At 40.0% G+C, this 24481-nt stretch overlaps 1 protein-coding gene across 1 annotated transcript in view; it reads left to right on the top strand.

Moving 5' to 3' along the window:
• Window positions 1-6245: 6245 nt before the first annotated feature.
• Window positions 6246-24481, top strand: part of LOC140324692 (ras and EF-hand domain-containing protein-like) — a gene marked incomplete in the record, with an annotated part of 35575 nt that continues 17339 nt past the window's right edge. Inside the window, 5 exon segments of the mRNA XM_072402767.1 lie at window positions 6246-6872; window positions 14715-14870; window positions 17359-17449; window positions 19697-19792; window positions 24041-24118. Of these exon segments, the coding sequence (XP_072258868.1) occupies window positions 6559-6872; window positions 14715-14870; window positions 17359-17449; window positions 19697-19792; window positions 24041-24118 (735 nt within the window).

Here is a 24481-nt window from a genome sequence, read left to right on the forward strand (position 1 = left end):
GTTGCACCATGTATTATGCAGTCATTGGAAGCAACCCTAGAATTCCAAACATTATATAATATAATTTATTGTTAGCTAAAGGGTTTCCTTAGATAAGCATAAAATCCAGTGGTATGGTCAAGGCTAGACAAGAGAATATTGAGAATTTATTATTTATTAATAAAAAAAACCCTTTTTTTCTAGCTGTTTACCATACCAGATAATTCTTACAATGTATCAATCATTTTTGGTTTTTTAGAGCTTGGTTCTTGTGCCTAATGGATTTTAATCATTTCACTTGGAAACACAAAAGGATCTTTGTCTAAATTTACAGAACAATTTTGTATTCTGCCAAATGTTCAGTACAGGATAGAAAACCAATGTTCCTTATCTTTCTAGTTCCGTGTACCGAGGAACGTGGCAAAGGAGCAAAAAAGGTGAGAATAAATATGAAGAGAGCAAAAAGAGATTTGTGATTGTGTTCAGTTACCAGAGGTCGCAACATACCTATAACAAACCCATAACAACCAGAATTCAACCAGTGATATAAGAACAGTGACAGTGATGGACAGCCTTTTACCTTAAAGATCTGGGAAGGTTATACACCAACATCATGAGAACACTGAAAAAACAAAGGCATATAATTTATGAATAAAGGATCACTGTGCAAAACTACAGAATGAAAAATTAGAAAAAGATACAACTTTACAGACTAAAGGGCAAATTTGGCAACCTGGCTTGAGTGGCTGAATTTTTTTAACACTTAGGGAAATTTAAAATACTTTTAGCTCAGCAGTAAAAAGTAAATGTGTTTACTAATTTGTTTATAAGTTATACCAGAACTGCAGTTTTATGGTTATCAAGGTACAGCAGTGTCCCATCTTTTGGATTACCTAGGGGAGCCAACATTCATAAAGTCAGTATGTTGTCCCCATGGATAATCACACAATTCAGAACCTCATGATGGAGGAACATCCTTCATGTACATTGTATTATTTAATGTATCCAATTATTAATGGGATCAATAGTTAAGTGGTCACCTTATTTGGGGAGCAAAGTTGGAAGTGAATAGTCCCATGTTCTTTGTTCATAGTCCCAGTTCTTCAGTCACTAGTACAGATAGAGTCTTATCAAATAAGAACATTTGCTGTTAACCTTTTCCTTCATCTCCCAAAATACATGATATTACCTTTCATGTTGGACCATATTATATGTAGGCAGCCTGATTCCCTCAATTATACTGGGTCTGCATCTTGTACTACATCCCTTAATCTTTAGTTTCTCCTGAAGAAGCTATATTTGCGAAAGGCGTTGATTAACACTTATATTTTATGTAATACAATTGGTCAAAAGATTGTTTCACATTGCATGATCTATATACTTTGTGTTTTTACTGTTTTAAATATGTCTTAATAAAGTGATTGATTTTAGTTTTACATTGTATTTTAAAAGTCCCATTGTGTTGCAGTCTGATTTCCTAATATACGATACTATATTATATATTTTATATATATTAAATATTATATTATATATAGGAATATATTATGGTGCCCACATAGCTCTGCGGTCAATCCCACTTAGCAGAGCCAGCTGCATGAAACCAGAGAACGTTTAGTGGTCTGTAAAAGTGGCATTCTGACTACTAATGTATGGGGGGCATCCTTCCCATTGGCAACCAATGCACATATAATGTTTCTCTGTTTATTGGAGCTGAGGTTTTTCAACACGTAAGATTATTTTAAGGGATCCTCAATCACCAGATCCCCAGTAAATAGCTTTGGTAACAGTAAAAGTAAAAGACAAATTTTGTAAGTTATGGTGGGAGCTAAATTGGGGTTCCAATGCATGGAAGGTACAGTATATGTTTAATGTAGCCTGATATTCAAAATTAAAGTTGTTTCTTTCACTGGTAGAACTGATAAAGCAGCTGGGAAGGCTATGAAACATCTTAAACATTTTAAGAATAAGTCCAGGTGAATGCGAGCAATAGCTATACAATGACATGGATAACCAAGAACCTTTACAGACATGAAACCCAAAAGCCCGGTTTTATAGTCAATTATTCAGTCAATGCTTTTTAAAGGGCCCCAACTGAAAACGAAAATATTGCAGTAGTTACAAAAACAAGCAGTTAGGTTAAGTGGCTTCTCCCAAATTGACCTTAGACTGTGTTATATGACTATGGTAGGGACGTTAGATTGTGAGACCCTTTGAGGGACAGAGGACATAAGTATAGCACTGCGTAATCCTTAAGGGTTTTATAAATACTAATAATAGTTCCAACCATCATAAAGAAAATTTTGACAAATTTTGACTGCCATACATTCCTTTCAATAAGTGCTCAATAATGTCATTCTTATCATCAAAGTTCATCTGACTTCGGCCTAATCTTTTCTCCAGTGACTGCCTTTGCATATGTGGTTTTATCCAGTTAAAATAGTTTATCTGCTGAATGAGCTGAACTGTTGAAAATTAAATTCAGTAAGTGTGGACAATTCCTGCTAAACCAAACCACACAGAACACCCGGGGACAACCAGAACTTTTCTAAGAGTCTCATTTTTTTTCTTGCATTTATGAATTATCTTGTTTGTTATAGAACACTGCTAACCTATAACCAATTATAATCTACTGGTTTAAATTAAAATATACTTTTGGGTTATAAATTTAAAGTGGGACTTTAAATTGGCCTATTATGGACCTGACTTATTAACGCTCTCCGAAACTGGAGAAGATAGGCTATCATGGAGAACTTGGGTGATGCAGCAAACCTGGAATGGATTTCTTAAAAATCATTTGCTATTAGTTGTCAAATGTTTTCAGCCTGCAAGAGATTCATTCCAAGTTTACCCATGATCTTCACGGGACTTGAAAAGCTTTATTAAATCGGGCCCAATATATAATTGTTTACCATCAACATCAATAAAAAAATCTGTAAACAAAAAAAACACCAGCACATTGATAAACACCGTATGACATGTTAAAAATAATACACATATAGCATAGTAGTGAAAGGACACAAAATAGTCACATAAAAGACCAAAACTTTTTGAAACTTCTAGAACAAATGAGATGCAGTCCTGTAAACAGGAATTAGTTTTGTAAGTCATGTCAGGTAAACTAACGCATTTCGCAGCTCTATGGACAGTTAGTGGCTGCTTCTACAATGAGTGAATGAAGTTTTGTGACATGTGTCCATTATATAAATGCCTCTATGTTAACTGGTAGAAGGGAGGACTTCATAAGAGAAAACTCTAAATACTTAATAAAAGGGGCACGCAAGAGCTTATCATCACAATAAGATGGAAAAACAATAAAGATAGACAGTTTGGGAGAAAATCCTTTTAGAGCACCCAAGGAAAGCATTGTGAACACAAGGCACAGCCAGCTCCTAATTAGAAAGAACCAATATAAATCAGAAAGTTTTTTCTAGCTCCACAGAGGTGATCCAATTCTGCAGAAGGGGGGTATCTATACACTCCTGGGTGTCCTCCCAGAGAACTATAGTTTGTGTATTCAAGGATGACCATGGATGAGATGACCATCTTCCAATATGTCTGATTTCAGCTAAAAGGATTGGCCACCCCAAGTACCTTCAGACAGCCTCAGGTGAACATATTGTGGGAAATACAAAACCCACACAGATCACTCTGAGGATATTGTCATTATAAAAGGCCAATCAAAGCAAGGAGAGAAGAGTAAACATTCCTAACACATCTCATAACCTCAGAGAAGAGTGCTCATGCTTCATATAGAGCAACCATTCTCATCCTTGGTCCTGTGGAACCCTATGGCTCCTTTGGAATTTGCCAGGGGCTCCTTGAACCGTGGCTGAATGATAGAGATGAGGGTGAATGCCTCTGGAATTCTCGCGAAAATTTCCTTGAACTTCTGATGGGTCCTCAAAATTTCGGCGAACTGATTTCGTGGACCCATCGCAAGTTCCAGGAAATCATTACAGGAGGATTCATTCATGCAGCCCTGGGAATCCTCCTGTCAGTGTGTGATCCCTGTCACTAGAGGTTAAATGGGGACAAATCTCCTCATTAAAAACCTATACTGCTCTCTGATTGGCTGAGGAAAGGAAAATCCTGATGACGCTTGAGGTCCTTTCCTCAGCCAAAGTGATGAACGGTGGTTGACAAAATTGCAGCACATAGTACTTCTGTACTGTAAGAGACATCAAGGTACAATCATTGTGCAGCATTACTAATCTGGATCATGAACAGCAAGCCATGATAGCCCCATCTACAGAGATCATTTCTAGGAATACAATGAAATAAACTTTTATAAAACATTAACGGATTTCAGAATTGATTCCAGGAAAAATTAAAACAAACCCTTTCCTAAAGACACACTTGTGACATATCAGCTGGCAGAAGGAACCACCGCAGGGGACCAAATGAGACTCCCAGAGGTGTTGGACATTATTGTAAAACCCCCTATAGATGTCAGATGACTGTTGCTGGAAATGATCTTTTGTGATGGTTTCCATTGACAGATGAATGAACTTACACTGTACATAGAGAACTGTTCTGTTCTATGAAGAAGGGAGGGGGGAGGACAAGCGAGCGGCACCCCATTGTGCTCTCTTCCATTGGCTTGCTCAGTGATTGTGTGTGATTGGTCATTCATCAATCTTACACTTGCTGTGGGACTATCCCAGCACTGTAAGGGTTAATGATTTTTTTAGGTTTGTTTGTTCTTGCTTGCCAGGGGTAAAGTAAAAAGCAAGTTTACTTACTGTATCGCTTACTTTCCCATACCTGGGGTGCTCGTATTTTGTTTGGTTTTGGGTGTGAGAGTTGCCATCTTTAGCAGTCTTCATGAGAGAAACCGATGGGAAACCCAACAATTTATTGAAGTAAAAGTCTCTAGTGGGGACAACTTTTCCTGTGACAACCTTCTGGGATCAGCAGAAAACAATGGAGTTGTAACCCTTCACTGCTGTATACAAAACAAAACAAAATTGGGCTTGGCATAAACTTTATGAACTTTGTAAATAATGCCTTGGTTGTGATTAGACATAGTCCCCTAATAAAGGGTTAATGTTGAAATCAAGTGACAGTTCCCTACTCAGATCTTAAGGTTTTAATTATATGACAGTTCAATGGTAAGGGGTTAATATTTGTATATTATTTGTATAAGTCACATGACATCGTCCCCGAATAAGGGGTAATGTTTTAGTCACATTATATAGTCCCCAAAGAAGGGTTAAATGTTATAGTCATATGACATGTTCACCTAATAAGGGGTTAATGTTGTAGTCACATGAAATATTCGCCTAATAAGGGGTTAATGCTGTAGTCACATGATAAAGCCCCCTAATAAGGGGTTAATGTTGTAGTCACATGACTTATTCCCCAATAAGGGGTTAATGTTGTAGTCACAAAACATATTCACTGAATAAGGGGTTAATGTTATAGTCACATTATATAGTCCACAAATAGGGGGTTACTGTTGTAGTAACATGACATATTCCCCTAATAAGGGTTAATAATGTAGTCACATGTTATAGTCCCCAAATAAGGGGTTAATAATGTAGTCACATGACATAGTCCCTTATTAAAGGGTTAAAGTTGTAGTCACATGACATACTCACCTAATTAAGTGTAATGTTGTATTCACATAATCTAGTCCCTTATAAAGCGCTAATGTTTTAGCTACATCACATAGTCCCCTAATAGGGGATTTATGTTGTAGTGCAGGGCTGTGTAGTATGTTGGCACTATATAAATACTGTTATTAATAAAAATATTAATAATAGTCATATGGGATAGTCCCCCTATAAGAGGTTAATGTTGTAGTCACATGACATATTCCCCTAATAAGGGTTTATTGTAGTCACATGACACAGTCCCTTAGTAAGGGTTTAATGTTGTAGTCACCTGATATAGTACCCTATTAAGGGGTTAAAGTTGTAGTCACATGACCAGGTTCCCTATTAAAGGGTTAATGTTGCAATATTTAGCATACCTGCACACCTCTGCAGTAGTTTATGTGTTGGAGGACAGAGGTGTGGTGTAAAATATGTGGTCACACCAGCATTATCACTTAAGATGATGACCATAGCCTGCAGCCAGCCAAGTGTGTGTCTGTTGTGGACAAGGGGCGGTGATTGGGGGGTGACTGGGTGGTCAAGGGGCGGTGATTGGGCGGTGACTGGGCGGTCAGGGGCGGTGATGGGCAGTCAGGGGGCGGGCATTGTAGGGTGTCAGTGAAGGCTGCATTGTGTCCCAGGACATAGAGGTGTTGTGAGTTACAGGCAAGGTATACAGGAGCTGCAGGTAGGAGCAGACGCACACCTGGCTGGATCATTCCAAAGGATTGTGACCCCACAGCTCACCATGGAGGGGACACAGAGATCCTCTATTAGGGGAAGGTGCTTATAGGACACCTGCCATGGAGGGAATTGTGACCACATTTTGGATAAACTTCCTCTGAGTTCACCATCTGGCCGTAGGTTTTTATACAGCATAGTGGTGGAGTGGTCCTCCGGTGTCCCCATCCTCTTACACCTATGCTGGCCAGGTAGTAGGGTGACTTCCATCTGACATTGAGCTCTCCATCCTCGGGAGGTGATGGGCTCAGCCCCTGATTTTTCCCAGCTGCGGAGCCTATTCGCCGCCTGCGATGTGAATGGCTCCGGGAGGGTGGAGCTGGAGGACTTTGCGGCAGTATGCACAGATCTGGGGGTGCAACCCCAACTGGTTCGCCCCCTGTTCCGCAGGCTGGATGTGGATCAAGATGGCTTCATTGACTTTGAGGATTTCGCCGCCAGGTTTGAGGAGGTCTCCAAAACTGTCAACCTTTCTGCATTCCCAATGGCCGAACCACCCCCCGCCTGGGATGAGCTGGAGAGGAGAGTGGGCGGAGAGAAGCAGCATTTGACCAGGTAAGGTGCCATCATCAGCCCTAAATGTGCCCCCATCTCTTCCTTCCATGGTACATGTGGGGTCACCCTACCCAATCATCTGCTCACTATGGAAAATCCTAAAGTTTTTTTTTTTAAAGCCCAACCTGTCCTGGGGAATTCTTCTGCTTGTATATGTCCATGTGACAAAAATAAGGGACTGGGGCAAAATGGGGGTCAGTGCTGGGGTACATGATGAGGACGCTGGAACGCTTCATCCCGAGATTGCTATATTCCCCAAAGGGACTCAGCAATGTTCTCCTTGTATTCCCTGAAAGCGCTTTACACCTGTGCATTAGGGGAATGCTTTGCCAATGGCATTCCAACTAATCGTCATCTGTCATATGTAGATAGAAAAAACATACAGAGGCTCTAACCCTTTACCACTGTACTAGAAATTGGGTTTTTGCTGCTGTGTTTCTACCAATTGGGAACTTGTTCCATTGCTTCTTGTCCTACTTACCCCCTACTGGGATAGGAAGTAAGCAGAATATCAGTGGGGTCATGGACCGCAATGAAGGGTTCCCCACATTATCCCAAATCCCTTTTTTTAACACCTGATTTCATATTGTATGAATTAGGAGGGGATTTCCCTTCCTTTGTAAAAGATTTCTTCTTACTTCCTCTTTTGTCTTTGGGACAGGAAGTAAAGGGAAATAATCTGAACAGGACCAAAACTCCTACCAAGGTTTACCCATTCAGGACAAAAATAAAAATGTTTTTTGTTTCACATACACGTTAATAAGTAGCAGGGAATACAGGAGTGGTTTGTAGGAACCATCATTGGCCAGTAGAAATAAACCTTCAGTACATAATTATTTGCCATGGGGTATTTCTATACCTTACACTAATTCATAGTATGATATTAAAGAGTCACTCCACCTTCTAATCAGGGTTTACATACAGATATGGAGTTCTGAGGCTTCTTTGGCCATTCTTCTTAGGAAACTTCATTACTGATCTGTGCTTTCTGCATCCACCACATATCGACAACCTAGGGCACAGGTCCACAACCACCATCTATCCATAGCCACCAGCAAGGGTCCGTAGCCTCCTCCTGTCCACAGCCACGTGCTGGGGTCCACAACCACCCAATATCCACAACCTAGGGCAAGGGGTCTACAACCACCATATAACAATAGCCACCAGTGGGGGTCTGTGACCACCTCCTGTCCACAGCCACTTGCTTGGAACCACAACTACCCCATATCTATAGCCACCGGCAGAGGTCCATGGCCACCTACTGTTCACAGCCACTAGCAGGGGTCTACAACCACCAAATATCCATAGCCACCAGCAGTGGTCCGTGACCACCTCCTGTCCAGAGCCACTTGCTGGGATCCACAACCACCCAATATCCACAACTCAAGGTAAGGGTCCACAACCATCACATATCCATAGCCACCAGCAGAGGTCCATGGCCACCTCCTGTCCACAGCCACTGGCAGGGGTCCACAACCACCACATATCCTCAGCCACAGGCAATCCACAGTCGCCACATATGCAAGGATCCACAACCTACTAATATCCATAGCCACCAGCAAGGGGTCTGTGGCCACCTCCTGCAATACAGGCAACCACATTTACATGTAGCTATGGTGCAAATCTTTTGACCGCACAGCCCAATGTAACATAGCTTTGGCTGTGTGCAAAAAATGATTATCATCCTCTCCTATTGACATGCTGGTAGAGCCCACAGCAGGACAGGAGCTCTAATACCTGGTTATGGTATGATATATAATTTTTTGTTTTAGATATACAGTAACCCAATTCCAGGGACAGTCAGAATCTCTGTCAGGTTTTTATTGCTGTACAGTGGTAGAGAATCTTTCAGAAGAATGTTGTTTGGGTTTGCTGGTAATGATCAGGAGACACCTGTGTCATCATCTTCTTATACTTTACATACTTTACAATGTTATATTCTGCCTGTGGGGCAGTACTGGCATATCTTTGTGACAATTATAATAATAAATTAATCTAAGCAGTAAATATTTTTGTAATGACTCGTTTGATGTGGCTGCACTCACCTGATCAAGGTGACCTAAAGATCTAACAATAAAGGTGTTATAATTAACAACAGATCTAATTACATCTGTCCTACGGCTTTACCCACAGCCTTGCACAGTGGCATTGGCTCATCTCCTGCACTAAAGTTGTTCACTCTGATTTCAGTGCACACTGTAAGCTTTACACAGTGTGCATTAGAAGCTGTGGCATCCTGGAACTGCCTCATTTTCTAGCTGGAGATTGAATAGCATCATTCAGCTCTTCCCTCCCCAATCATACTGCCCATGGCCTGACTCAGTTCTTTCTATCAGGGAAAGACTAAAGATCCCTAGGATGTTTTTTAAAGAACACCTGGGAATGCCCACTCATGCAGATTGGCATCCAGCCATTAAGTCATTCTGATGTGGCATAGCTCTTATCATGAGCTGCTGAGCACTGAGAACTCTTGGGAGGAGAACTGAATGCTGTAATATTTTTTAAAAACTGCACTCTCCTTGCACTTCCCACCCATCATGAATGACCTGCTAGTATTGCACTGAGAATCACAGGGACCCAGTAATGATGTCACAAAACAATCTGTCCTGTCTGCTCTCAGTCTTCTGTAGAATGAACACTGAGCTGGGCAATTTGCAAAAGGCCCAGCAATATTAAAGTTGGCATGGGTTCTAGACTTCTCACAACTTTATTTAGAGCACGTACCCTTTATTTTAGGAAAAAAAAAATACATACATGTACACAATGGGGTCTGTCGATAAAGATGTAAATCTGACATTCCCTACTGGTGAATCTTCCAGGTCCAAGTGAGTTAATGGCAGCAATTGATTCTCCACCAGGGAATTTTAGTCACTGTGCACAATACACAGAAAAAAAAGTCATGCCTAAAGCAGAACTAAACTTAATAATTAAAACATTTCAAGCAGACAGGTCCTTTGTTGAAGATGGGACAGGTGATGTTCATTCTTCAGTAAATAAATGTATCTGTCTGATGATGATTTCTAATCACACTCACCTGTCCTAGCTCCATTGTGGGCACTGCCACCTTCAGACAATTCTCTTCTAGATCTTTGGCCATCTTGAATGGCCCGGCTGGAATGATGCAAATCTTGCGCGTGTGCACAGGAGTTCATTCATTCCCAGCATGGTCAATGTACATAAAGAAACAGATCGGTGATCAAAGTTTCTTTTATTGAAGATATTCCCTATCCCCTCTACAATAATGAACCTGCCTGGTCACATTTTCTTTCTTTATCCACTTAGTTTAGTTCTGCTTTAGGCTACATACAGGAATTTAAACTATGTCTCTGGAAAGGTAAGTGATCTTTTCTAGCGACACTAGAAAAAACAATGTTCATGGGGAGAAGGGAGGATGATCAGAAAGCAAAATAACTGAATTATCCATAACTAAAGTTTCCCAAAGACATATAAGGCTCCCATGCGCCAGTCTAAGCAAGTACCAGATCCATTTACTATAATAAGTAATCTGAAATTTTCCTTCACCTCCTGCCTGAGCCAAATCTGCATTCATCGGGGTCACATATGTTCCCCTTCCAGCCACTTCAGTTCACAATTTGAGGGATTCAATAAAGCTATGTGCACACGCTAGAATATTGTAACCTGAGAGGAACAATTGTGATCATTTCAGGTGAAAATCTAGTAGTTTAGTGATCACTAAATGACCAAGCAGTTTTTCAATAGAGAAGGACACAGCAGGTGCCTCCTCCTGCATGTCCTTTCCCCTCCTTTCTCCATAGGACTGAACAGCGCTGTTTGTAAAGTGCTTGTTAATTCATCTGCCACTGGAAATGATCATGAAAGATCATTCCCAAAAACCATGTAAATCATCAGTAGTTTTTGTACTACTCCTCAGGGATCCTTTGATCCTGCAACATACCAAAATAGGCCTATGCACTGTCCATTGCAAGATTGTGTATGGCTAGTATGGTGATCAACTATTTTCCTGTTGTCTATAGAAACTTGCTGCAGATCTAATGTAACGAGTGGATTAATTGTCATATCTTCACTCCACTCTGTGCCCTGATTCACTGAAATAACTCCTTTTGAGAGAATTTGCATTGGAGGTCCATTTTCTAAGGGCCTCATTTCCTCCATTTATGGCCTTCTGCAGGAATCGGCAAGGGTGGTATCTGGTAAATTTGTATACATGAGTACCTGGGAGAGTATTTTGGGCGGTGGGAAGCAGCAAATAAAAGCTCAATATGTACGCTTTATAAAAAAAATCTTTACAAGATTTTGTTCCGCTGGTATCATACGCCGGCGGTGTTACACCGCCTGTTTCCGGAGGTAGATCCGGCTTGCTGGCCCTGCGGGTCCCATTATGGGACTCTGGAACATATTTTTTGGTCCTGTCCCCTTATTCAGGGCTATTGGGGGAGAGTCAATGCACTAATTGGGGACGTGACTCAACAACGATTTCCCCTTGACCTGCTCTACCACTTGCTGGGATTGCCCCTTATGGACCTCCCCAAGTCCAAGGCTGCTCATACTCCAATCTCCACCAAATGGAAATCCAGACTGCCCCCCTCTATGAAGGATTTGTATGCTCGTATTCAAGACATACGGCTGATGGAGTACCTCACTCCCCTCCTCCGAAACAGGGTTTCGAAATTTGAACAGATATGGGAACCTTGGGATGCCTACTATACCAGTCTATAGGTTTAATATGTCGCTGGTTCCAGACGCCACTGTGCTTCCTATCCACCTTTGTTCCTATCCACCCTCCTATTCCCCAGCTTAGCTTCGTTTTTTCTTTTTGACTCATTTCTTGTTTTCTGTTGTTTATTTATCTGTTGTTTCCGTATTTTTATAGTCTATGGGGTTTGATAAGCCGGTACAGTACGGCCACTGTTTTTTACTGTTACTTATGCCAGAGTTTTATGTACCATTATCGGATGTACCTATCACCCTGTATGCTGTGTTTACGAGATGTTTTGCTGTATAAGCCTGGTTGTCTTTGTATGTGAAAATGTTCAATAAAAATTCAGTTTAAAAAAAAAAAATTGTCATATCTTAGACATCAGAAATCAGATGGATTAGGATCATCTTGCACACAATAGGGAATTAATGGGTAAGGTTTTCTTACCACCTGAAGACCGCTTATCCAAAAACATTTCAATCTTGCGCTTTTTTTGCACATTTGAGTTGCCAGGCAAGGCACCTGGAATTATTCCTCCATCCAGTCTCCTGTGTAAGTAAGTCCTAAACCTTCTATATATTCTTTTATCCCTTTGCCAATTGTAGACATTTTTCCCATAATTTCTTGACCCTTCAACTTGTCTTACAGAGACAAGGAGTAGGGGCAGAGCTCTGTGATTGGGATACAGACAGCATCAAAAACTGGCAAATTTCATGGTCTATAAATAGGGAGTTGGTTGGAGTTGTCCTTAGACCCCCTTGCCTACTTTTTTTCATTTTTATTTATGAAAAGTCTTGAGTCGCTATTTATTAAATTATGTTTAACCACCTCCTTCAGAGGTTTCATTTACACAGCTGATCCCCAACTGGCTCACCAGAGATCATCAACACCGCGCCATGACTAATTACGGATTTTGTAAGAAGGGAAATGAATGTAAACCCTTGTCTGGCTTCAGACCAAAGATAATTGTGAATAACTACAGTATTGTCGTTGGGTGTCTGCAACCAGTATAGCAACTAATGCTGACTTAACGGAAATTCCTCTGGACGTCATGAGACGGCGGGAACGATTTGATCAAAGCATATGGAGTCCAAAAATATCATGATTATCGATGCCTAAAAATAATCTGAATACTTTTTGGCAAATGATAGAATATTAGATTCGCAAAGCTCATTAATTTCAGCACCAGAAAACTTCTTTCTGGTTTTACTAGCCTGAAAATAGGGCCATGTTATCTAAACATCTATCATGATCCATAAAATATGTATGTTCGTATGAAAACATTTGCAGTGACTGAGGTCTATGTGATAGAGCGTGTTTGGCCAAATGCCTGTAGAACTGACTCACATGTCACTGAGTCACTGTTATAATCCTCCACCTAGATTGCAAACATTTCCAGAGATGTCAGTGCAAGCATTTCCGACTGTGCCGGAGCAGTGTAAAACTGGCCTCAAAAGTTACACCTGTTTATTGAAGATAAAAGGAAAGTGCCATCGCCCACATTCTTCATGGTCCCAGCCTGCTGCGATTCATTTTTGTTTTACTGTGTTGATACAACTCATAAACCTGGTTTATTGCTTTTCTATTAAGAACACAAGCAGTGAGCAATTATTGGCAATTAATACACTCAACAAATAAAAAAACTGCAAAGGCTTTTGTTCTCTGGACAAAACATGAATGCATAGGCTTCATTTTGAGTTGTATATACATGTCTCTATTTCTAAAGGCCTCCACAAAGGGTTCTATTTATTCTATGTATCATTATATGTGAATTGGTAATATGATTTGTACAGGAAATGAGCCTGGTCTTTTAAATTTCGTGTATATTATGCAAGGATCTTAGGGTCTAAGTTCCACATTTGTATTGGCATATATAGAGATCTATATTTAAATACTTCTTTAAAAAATCCAAAAATATCAGGCCGTACATGTACATATAATAAAACAAATGAGATATACATGTAACAAGGAAAGGGTTCCAAGGAGATACCCTCACCTGTGTACTGCTGTAGTTACTCACCTGTATGGAAACAATAAGCTGCTACAGCAACAGCCTCCCAAGCATATCCAGCAGGTATGAAAATCAAACAAACACCCCTTGTAATAATTATAATAATATTAAATAAGCAAAATTAACCCTCCTCCCCTTTTGGTGTTAAGGCAGTGGTAGCAATATTACCTCCCTGCCTTTTTTGGTGTTAGTGGCAGAGGTTTAAATAATAGCTCTGCCATTTTTAATAATGGCAGAGGTGGTGGTAGGAATAATATTCCCCACCTTTATTGGTTGCAGTGGTAGCAATAATTGCCCCCCCTTTTATTTGTGTCAGTGACAGTGGTAGAAATAATCTCCCCCCACCTTCATTGGTAGTAGTGGTAGCAAATAAAGCTTGCAGCTTTCATTGGGGTCGGAGACATCGGTAGCATTAATAGCCCCCCACTTTCATTGGTGTCAGTGGTAGCAATAATTCCCCCCCATCCTCCTTGGTGTCAGTGTCAGTGGTAGCAAAAATAGCTCCCTGGCTTCAGCGGTGTCTGAGACAGTGGTGGCAATATTCGCCATCAGCTTCATTGGTGGCAGTAGTAGCATTATCCCCCACCCCCACTTTCATTAGTTTTAGTGACGGTGGTAGCAAAAATTGTTCCGCATCTTCTTTGGTGTCAGTGGTAGCAAATATAGCTGCCTGCCTTCATTGGTAGCAATAAAAAAAAACCACCTTCGTAGGTGTCAGTGGCAGTTCTAAAGGTAACGCAAACTATCAACAATTTCATAACTTCATCTGAAGTTTGGGAGGTAGAAGGGGGGTGTGGCCAAAGTTGACTTTTACGAGAAGTGTCAAGATTTGCATATAGCTTGAGCTGAGTATATCACTGCATTTTCCAGCTGGTTTTACTGAAGGTAATCTCTGTCTTCTGAATAGTCTTCATTTTATCTTATTAACTTATAGTAACTGATGATTATTTAACTGATTGTAACAGATTTTTTTTAGAAATAGATTTTCTGCCCCTGGCAGACCACCTTACTACAGCTCTGAATATTAACATTAATGTAATATTGTCTTGTCTTTGTTGGTTCTAAAAATTATATTAATTTACATTCAGGGAAAAAAAATATAAAAATAATCTACATATTGGTCCAGTTTTAAATCTTTGTATTTCTTTTGTAGTGATACAAGAGAACAGCTGTGGATCCTATACCAGGAAATCCAGGGGGTCCCTGTGCCCGGACTCCTTCAACAATATGAAAAGCTGATTGAAAACGTATCCTATGATTTCCGCACTCAGAGACTAAACACTGAAAAGCTGGAATCTGTCCTCAAAAGGTTGGTGTGTTTGTGTTGTGGCTAGCAACCTCTATAGAGCCTGCTGATCTCTGGTCCTGGATTGTGATCAAAGGGTGTGTTACTATACCAACCAAATGTAATTTACCGGAGCGGGTATCCTGTATCCATCCGTCCTTGTTCTATGGGGTATTTAGCAGGATCCTGTGTTGTGAGCACAGCATGAATGCAGGACACGGATGATGGGAACTGATATTTGCCTTTTATTATCTTACAGCTTCTGTGGTGCCATTGTAGTGCCCATTCAGAATCTGTAACCAGGGCTAGGGTTTATTGTAATATTCAGCCCCCTATGAATTGTCTTTCTTTGTCTTAGGAAATTTGCCCTACACAAAAGTCCTGATTTTGTCTATATATAGGTGTCTTCATGGCTCCTTGCACCCTCCCCCATTTAAATTCTTGTATATGTGTTATTGGGAGGGATTTATTGGGTATGGGCTGGATTCGACAAGGTGGTATGCAATTTGGCGCAATGCTCTGAAAAGTTCCATCTGTAAGAAAACATTTACAAGATTCTTTTCCATTGGTGTCATACTTGGTGCTTCATAACAAACTCTTTAGCTCCCATGGGGATCCATGTTGGAGGTGCGGGATACGTAGGGGCACAATTGAACATATTTTTTAGGAATGTCACCTGATATAGCTTTTTTGGTTACAAGTGAGCCTGATCTTACTGGTTGCCATACAGATTCAAATATGATACATTTACTAGGCCTGCCCCATCTTGGCTCATAAGTTGGTTACACACATTTGCCGGTTACACACATTTCCGCTAGACCCCTTATAGTGTTCCACTGGAAATCCTTTGCTCCGCCACCATATAGAGCCTTGTTACAGATAATCCAATATGTCAGGTTAATGGCTAATCAATGTGATACTCTGACAGACTTTAATAACATCTGAGAACCATGGGACACCGTTCAAACTCATGCAGTCCCTGTTACTCCTTAGACTATGGGCATTCCCCTTTCTCTTCCCTACACCCCCCATTTTCTACCAACCCTTTTTTTTATTATTTCTTTTGTAGTCCTTTTTTCAGTTTTTTATGTTTCAAGTTCTATGTTTTGTTTCGCTCACTACATTGGACCCCATTGTCTAGTTTTATTTCAACAATGAACTCCAAAGTTGGGCTTTTATTATTATTATTATATATTATTATGATGATTATTATTATTATTATTAAATAGTATTTATATAGCACTGACATATTACGCAGCACTTAAGAAAGTTCATAGTCATGTCACTAACTGTCCCTCAAAAGGGCTTACAATCTAATGTCCCTACTGTAGCCAAATATATGTCCATACCACAGTCTAGGGGGAATTTTTTTTTAGGGGGAAAACAATTATTCTAACTTCCTTTTTGCTTTTTTTTTTATATCTCCTCTTTGATTGATTGATATTATGTTGATTGTTATGTTTTTTTTTTGTTTTTTATAATGTTAAAAAGTTTATTAAAATTTACAATTTCAAAAAAAGTGTCCTTATCTATGAAGAAATAGAGCGGGGATCTGAAGGTGGTTTATGATAGCTAAAAAATTCAGTTCATTTACACAGCGGGAGTCTTTTCCCTCTGTGCTGAGATATTACCACAGATACCAGAACTTCCATATATTTACATTTATCTGTATTTATTTATCCCTCTAAATAGAACGTCCAAATACAAAGATTTGGTAGCTGCGGCCTAGCGCTTCTCTAGGCCACAAAATAGCAATGTCATCGCCTAGGTGACAGGCGGTAAAGCCTCTGATGGCAGATGCCAGAGTAGCACAATCTCTGCCCCTGATAACCAGAATCTCCAGGAATTGACATGACTTTGTTTACGATGGTCAGGAAGGATTGGAGGTGCGATAGGCCGCAAAGGGCAAATTGCTGCATCAGACAACCAAGGTAGAGGGTTCAGTTTAGATTTTTATTTGGACACTATCTCTAACATTTTTTCCTAATATTTACCTTAACCCTTAAAATTTAAACTAAACCTTACTTTATTACCTAAAGGGCCTGATTTAATAAAGCTCTCTAAAGGTTAGAGAGGATAGACGTACATGAGAGAACCTGGATGATCCAACAAACCTGGAATGGATTCTTTAAAAATCATTTGCTGTGTTTTAAACCCTACACCCGATCTATTCCAGGTTTGTTGAATCACCCAGGTTCTTCATGATGATCTAGCTTCTCCAGTCTTGGAGAGCTTTAATAAATCTGGCCCAAACTGTAAAAAGACATTCATGATGTAGCCTGTCACTAGCAATAACACAATGCTTTACTAGTCCCCCCATAATATAGTTTTAGAACCTAGTCATTATTGTTTAGCTCATAGTTAACATTCGCCCTCTCAAACTGTGAGTGAATGTAAAACATAACACATATCTTACTCCTGGTGGTTTCTGGACTCAGGACATGAATGGAAGGCAACAGCTTCACTTTTTTGTCTCTATGCTGCCTAAGTTTATACAATATTTTATTTATAGGACTGAAGAGACAACAGCCAATCAGATGGCAGAACTTGATGAAGAATTACGGCAACATTTGGTTAAAGTTGAAAATAAAATTCGGGAAGAGGTAAGAAATATAAAAGCTTTCTTTAATAAATGGGAATGGCAAGTAACTTTATTATTAAAACAAAAATTTAGTTTTGTGTGTTTTTAAAGGCTGATGATGAAGCGCTGCTGATGATGAAGTGCATTTCAACCCAAAGTACTAACATTGTGACTGATTTATTAAAGCTCTCTAAGACTGGAGAAGATAGACTATCATGGGAGAACCTGGGTGACCCAGCAACTCTGGAATGGATGTCTTAGAAATCATTTACTTTAAGTTTTCAATCCTGGACCAGATCTATTCCAGGTTTGCTGGATCTCACAGGTTCTCCCATGATAGTCTATCTTCTTCATTCTTAGAGAGCTTTGATAAGTCAGGCCCATTGTAATATATAGGACAAAATGAAGGACCCGTTTACCAAGAGGCTACAGGGGTGCAGAGGTTGCAATGGTTATGAAAGTGGTTTTCTAGCATTTTAATGATCAAAAAAACAGTAAATAACATCAAAGCCAGCTCAATATAATTAACATGAATTAGCAGCATTTAGAGAGTAAATTAGTAGGTGTCTAGGTGCTGAATGTCATGTCTCATGTTTGGTGCAACCATTTCAAAAGACTTGAATTGGAAGCCTTTTCAAAGGTCTTCTAAGCCTTTAAGTGTGTGAATAAGGCTGTGGAAGTGTTTGAGGAAGTTCCTGTGCAGGATAACCACAATTCTTTATCACAAGAAGAGAAAGAGAATAAGACAGCTTTTTGTGGCAACAGTAAAGTTGTTCACTTTTAGCAACAGATTACAGGTAGTCCCCGGGATACATACAAGATAGGGACTGTACTTTTGTTCATAAATTGAATTTGTATGTAAGTCGGAACATGTACATTATTTTAATAAATGCAATTAGGACAGGTTTTTGTCTCAACATATTATTAGGCAGCGTGGTGTCAGTTACAGTATAAAATCCTCACTGTGAGTTAATCACAAACAAAGAAAAAAAATCTTTATGGAGACTAGACATTTATTAACTTCTGGAGCAAGCTGTGCTTTGATATGCAAAAAAGAAACAACTGCAGAGGTTGTCCTGGTCATAAAGAGTTACAAGAGGCTGCAGAAAGAGCTCAGTCTTAAAGATCATCCACAACCTCAGCTGTATTTAACAAAAGATTTCTTCTGCTAGTCATGAAAACTGCCCCCCTCCCCCAAGCCTCCATCCTGCACACAGCGGGCAGGGAAGCCCCATTCATATTTAGGGGGTGTCTGTGTGTGGGATGTCCTTAACCTGGGGACTACCTGTATAGCATTCAAGGCTAAACAGAGATCAACTGAGCCAGGTATTGAGATACAAGGATGGTGTATTTTATTAGGCATAAAACAATATAAATATTAGTGATCAAATTGGAAAATATCACAGGATCTTCTTTTTCCCGATGCGTTTCGCCCTTTGGCTTCTTCAGGGGATTCATAGAGACTTATATTTTGGTTCTTGGGAAAAAAAGATTATTCCCAGACAGGATAACACTGGAAAGATCCAGTCTCACCTGTACAGCAAAGGATCCAGATGTCAGGATTCCTGCAGACAGCTTCAGAGGCCCTGTAATTGTATTATGCCTAATATATTACACCATCCTTGTATGTCAATACTTTACTCTGTTTAGCTTAGAATGCTATATTCTGTTGTTAAAAGGAAACAACTTTAGTTTTGCCACAAAAATCTGTCTCTTTCTTTCTCCTTTTTTTTGTGATATATACCATATACAGGCTTGGCAACCAATAACTAATAAGAATAAGGTTTCATTTTGTCTCTAAGGTATCATTTCCTTTAACCACAATACTAGAAAACCAGGATTTTCAGGAATTTGATAAACATCTGTCAAAGCTGTCTTTAAATGCCACTGGGCAGACAGTTTAAATAGGGTGCTTGATGAGCATTAACCCCACCACCATTCCACATTCCATCTCTGGCTTGCATTTGAATAGCAAACATATTTGCATTCTATTGTCAAATACATTAGACAAGAAAAGGCTGTGTATGACCTGCTTCACAACACAAAGCAGGTCATAGGCAGCCCCTGAACTGCCATGTGATCAAAAAAGTCAATGGGGTTTGTCATTTCAAACAGATGTCAATGGCAGGAGAAAACTACAGACATATACCCTTAGGGTACAGCAACAAAAGCAAAACATTGAACTTTTTTTGGATGTACCTACCATTGAAAACAACATTATTAGCATGGCCGTTTAAATAATGAGATATAACATTTTTTTGGTCTTTAGGAACAGCAAAAACTTGAAGCTGCTCTTCAGGAGCTGCAAAGGAAGCACAGCATGGAAACGTTAGATCTGCAGGCCAGGATTAACAGGTTGGAAAAGGTACCACATCCTGTAAAGGAATTTCATTATTGCTACAGTTTGCTGATTTTATCCACAATTGGTAGCCAGATTCTAACAGACAGGGTGTGCTGATATTTGTTATTCCAGTGGCTAGCTAGCCAAAGGTTCCCCTAGAGTTCCTCCAAATGTTGTTGGGGGTTCCTTGATGTATGAGCAATTTCTCAGGTCAGTTTACCACTGATACCAGGTTGACATTCTTCCCAATGGCCAGCAATGTAAGAGGCATTCTTCCCACTGACCACCACACTAATGTACTGTGAGCTGTGGATAATGTAATTAGGGCAAGGGTTATTTCAAAAAAGTTTTTTCACTTGGTTCCCCCAAGTTTAAAAGTTCATGAAAGGCTGAGTTAAAGCACAGAATTGTTGACCATGAAATGTTCAGTAAGTGAAATCTATGAACTTCAAAGAACTTCAACAGTCAGAACTTCAAGAAGAGCTTGTAACTGTCGAATTAGAGTTCATCTGGCTTTACATGATGTTAGTGGCTTATTCAGCAATGATGTCTCTTTAATTGGTTATGTACAGGACATTTATTTCACTGGCCATGGACCAAAGACATGCTCATATGGTTAGCCCTGGATCTTTCTTTCAACACATATTTAAGTAAACATTCATTGGGAGGTCAGCTAGGCATGCCTGGACAAGCTTTGTGTTGGCTTATCTTAAGGAACTTTTTCCAGTGATGTCGGATAAAGCAATAGAACTTCAGAAACATCCTCTCTCATACCTATACTATTGAGTATTGAAAAAAAATAGAAGTTTTCCAACAATTCCTTGACCTGACTTAATCTAATCCACGTTCACAGTTTCATGTTTACTAAGATCTGATGGTTGCCACTTTGGTCACACCTGCTGGCCACAGGTCTTTCTTTCCTGCTTGACTCCCATTGATTTCTATGAAGTTGTGTTCTAAGGCAGTCGACTAAGGAACCCCACAGGAGTTTATGGACAGTTGTGTAGGGATTACTATGGAAACCATAGCAATTGTTATGGGGCCTAGAGCCAAAGGAGGGTCCAAAGACACATAGTTCCAGAATAAAGTGCTAACCTTTGCTCCCCCCCCCCCATTCTGTAAGACCTCTAGTGATCAATATGGTGCTCAGCCCACACTTACAGGAAAGCCTTCCATTCCAGACCTTCCTTACTTGGTTATTTGACATGTTGAGGTTGTTGCCCCTGTTTTGGGGGCTATACCGTGTAGATTAGCCATTCTTAACCTTCTTACCAAAAAGGAACATTAAATTTTTTCCAGGTCTCGAGGAACCCGTTAAATTTATTGGGTGTCAGTGGGGAAAACGCCCCATAGATTAGCAGTCATTTTAAAAAAAAGTTTAAATGCCACCCTAAAGACAGATAAAATGGTATCTGGTATCCCTAGTGTCATGCTGTTGGCCCTGAAAAGTGACATTGGCTCAAGAACTATGCAGGTACCAGCAAATAGGAGGTTATTCGCCCACATTTTAAAGAACCCTTAGCAAAGTCTTGAGGAACCCTAGGGCTACTGTGGCCAGGAAAGAAGAATTTTCACCAACTGATGTAGACAAACTGTGGAGGAGTGCCCATAAGATCTTGGTAATGAACCTAAGGGGGTCGGTTAGATTAAATCTGGAAAGAAGAGATATGTGTAAATTTCTTGAAATGGCAATGGAAAGTTGATGTTGCCTGTTTTGTATGTAATGTATGTTCCAGTGCTTCCTTGGCTGACCTGTCCTTATGTAATGACAAAATGATTATTATTATTAATAATAATAATAAACAAACAGGATATATATTGCGGCAAGGTATTATGCAGCACTGTATATTAAATAGGGGTTGGGAATGACAGACAGATAACTGACAGCGATACAGGAGGAGGAGAGGACCATGCCAGAAGAGCCTAAATCTAGGAGGTGGGTGAAATAACACACAATAGAAGGGGTTTTAAGTGCTCTTTTAATGAGCAGAAAGTAGGAGCAAGCCGAATAGGAATAGGACCATTCCATGGAGTCGGGGCAGCTCTAGAAAAGTCTTGGAGCCGTGTGTGTGATGAGGTTATGAGCGAGAAAGTCATTAGCAGGTCATTAAAGGAATGAAGAAGCCGCTAGCGGGTATTTGAAGGCAAATCACAGAAATCAACCTGGCATTTAAAGGCAAATCACAGAAGCTTAAATTTGATTCTAAGGTGAAATGGAAGTCAATGAAGAGAACTACAAAGAGAGGTAACAGAAGAGGAGAGGTAGGAAGGATGGGTGAGTCCGGCTGCAGCATTCATAATAGATTATAGGGGAGAGAGTCGGGATAGTAGAATACCAGAGAGGAGGAAGTTACAGTAGTCGAGAAGGGAGATGATAAGAGCTTGTACAAGGAGTTTGGTGGTCTCGGTACAGGTAGGGGCGGATTCTGGAAATGTTGCGCAGGTGAAAATGACAGGAGCTGGAAATGTTCTGAATATGGGGGGTAAATGAGAGGGTAGAATCAAAGATGACGCCAAGACAACGTACCCGAGGGGAGGGACGAATAACAGTGTTGTTAACAGTTAGGAATATGTCAGGGGGGGATTTGGACTGTAGGGGGGGGGAGATGTGAGTTTCAGGAATTGGTCAGAAATTCATGATGAGATGGCTGACAGGCAGCATGAGACCTTATCCAGGACTGAGGGAGACAAGTCAGGGGTGGATAGATAGATTTGAGTGTCATTAGCATACAGATGGTACTTTAAACCAAAGGAGGACATGAGACTGCCGAGAGATGAGGTGTACAGAGAAAAGAGAACCGGTCCAAGGGCTGACCCTTGGGGAACACCAACAGGGAGGTTCCCTGTGCAGGCCACTACCTAGAACAAAAGTTGACTAACATCACTCCTCAAAGGTCAAGATCCATTCACGTTTTTAGTATTTTTCTAAAAGACAGCAAAACATTTTTTAGGATATACAAAAGATATATGAAGATCCTTGTCTGTATGTGGCCTTCAAGCACTGGAATTGCACAGCTCTGACCTAGATAAATGCTACACCTTATTCCTGTGTGAGGAGGCTTAGCAATATTTGCTCTCCAAACAATAAAACTTTTTTTCATGCTGCATGCTGCACTTCAATCTTTGCCTGAAGGTTTAGCATATGTTTTTAGGAAACATAAATATGTACATGAGAATGTCTATTGAGCCTAATTTTGTCCGTTCTGCTGCAGTGCCCTCCACAAAATAAATCACACCATTATTACAAAAGTGTCTGTTGTGCACACAGATTTTGTAAGTCAAAAATATTTGTATGTTTGCCATGAATATAAACTAAAAGAAAATAAAGACAAAGGGTGAAGTATTATTACCCAGAGTGCTTTGCTGTAGTGAATGTACTGTGGTTGGTCTATGTGGTTAGGCAGGTTTTTTTACTGGTGTGAGTAAAAATTCCTTTCTTGCTGCTCACTACTTCATACCTTTCATTATAGTTATCTTAGGCTGCCTTTAACTTAACCTGTACCCAGACATTGCACTTAAAGTATTTGCATATTCTGAACTAGCAATAAGTCATATTATCACAAGGTCCCAGTTCACCTTTATGCATTGTGGAGAGATGCTTCTGAAAAGTCCACAACAGTGGCACTAAAATATTCTGCCCCCTTTATTTTCCATGCAGAGCAGAAACTTGCCAGTCTGCAAACTTCTAATGAACATGTCTGGAGTAAGCAGATATAAACAGCTTTTCTGGCAAAAAGTGGAATAAACATAAGCATTCCTGTATTACAAAGGGTCTGATTTATTAAAGCTCTCCAAGACTGGAGAGGATACACTTTCATTGGTGAAGCTGGGTGATCCAGCAAACCCGGCATGGGTTTCCTAAAAGTATTTGTTAGCAAATCTTTTCAGTTCGGGACCAGATCCATTCTAGGTTTGTTGGATTACTCAGGTTCACTGGTGAAAGTGTACCCTCTCCAGCCTTGGAGAGCTTTAATAAATCAGGGCCAAAGACTCCGGGCTAATCATTACCTAAACTGCTATGGGAGCGATAGGTGGATGATTTTTCTTTATTAAAGCAGCATTTGGAACGTATATGTACCCAGCATAGTCAGAAGTGAAGTTACAGTTTAAATGAAGAGGAAGAACACAACACGGGTTTCTGGCTATAGCACAAACAATTGCTCAAAGCAGTGTGGATCACAGGTCATGATGATTATGTGTGCAGACACCTAACATGTAAAGATCCAAAGTGTTTTTAATTGAGGTTTTTCTTTTACTTTCTTTTAACTGTAGAACAAGGATGAGAAGAAGGCTCAAGAAACGAAAGAAGAGTGTGCCAAGCTTAAAAACCAAATGTTTGACCTTTCCCAGGTATGAGATTATTCAATTTGCATAAAGTGCAACACCCGTATGAAGGTAATCACAGGCTGGTAGTGCAAATTGTAAACAAAGTTTACTTGTTGTCTTAGCAGTATTTGTCAACTTTCTCCTGCAAAAGTGCTTCAAATCTGTCAGATTGCGAGGGCATCTCTAGTGCACTGTCCTCTTCAGATTTGTTGGGGATTTAGGATGGACCATTCCAAAATGTTAATTTTCCTTTAGTGAAGCCCATTGTGATCTTTTTTTACATCACAAAAAGCTGGCATTTCAAGGGGTGTGTATGCTTTTTATATTCCCTGTATATGTTCTAGTTTTGTGCTTCCGGAGATTTTGTTTTGCATTCTATTTAATTAA

The sequence above is a fragment of the Pyxicephalus adspersus genome, chromosome 2 (genome assembly GCF_032062135.1).
Source record: "Pyxicephalus adspersus chromosome 2, UCB_Pads_2.0, whole genome shotgun sequence".
Taxonomy (NCBI): domain Eukaryota; kingdom Metazoa; phylum Chordata; class Amphibia; order Anura; family Pyxicephalidae; genus Pyxicephalus; species Pyxicephalus adspersus.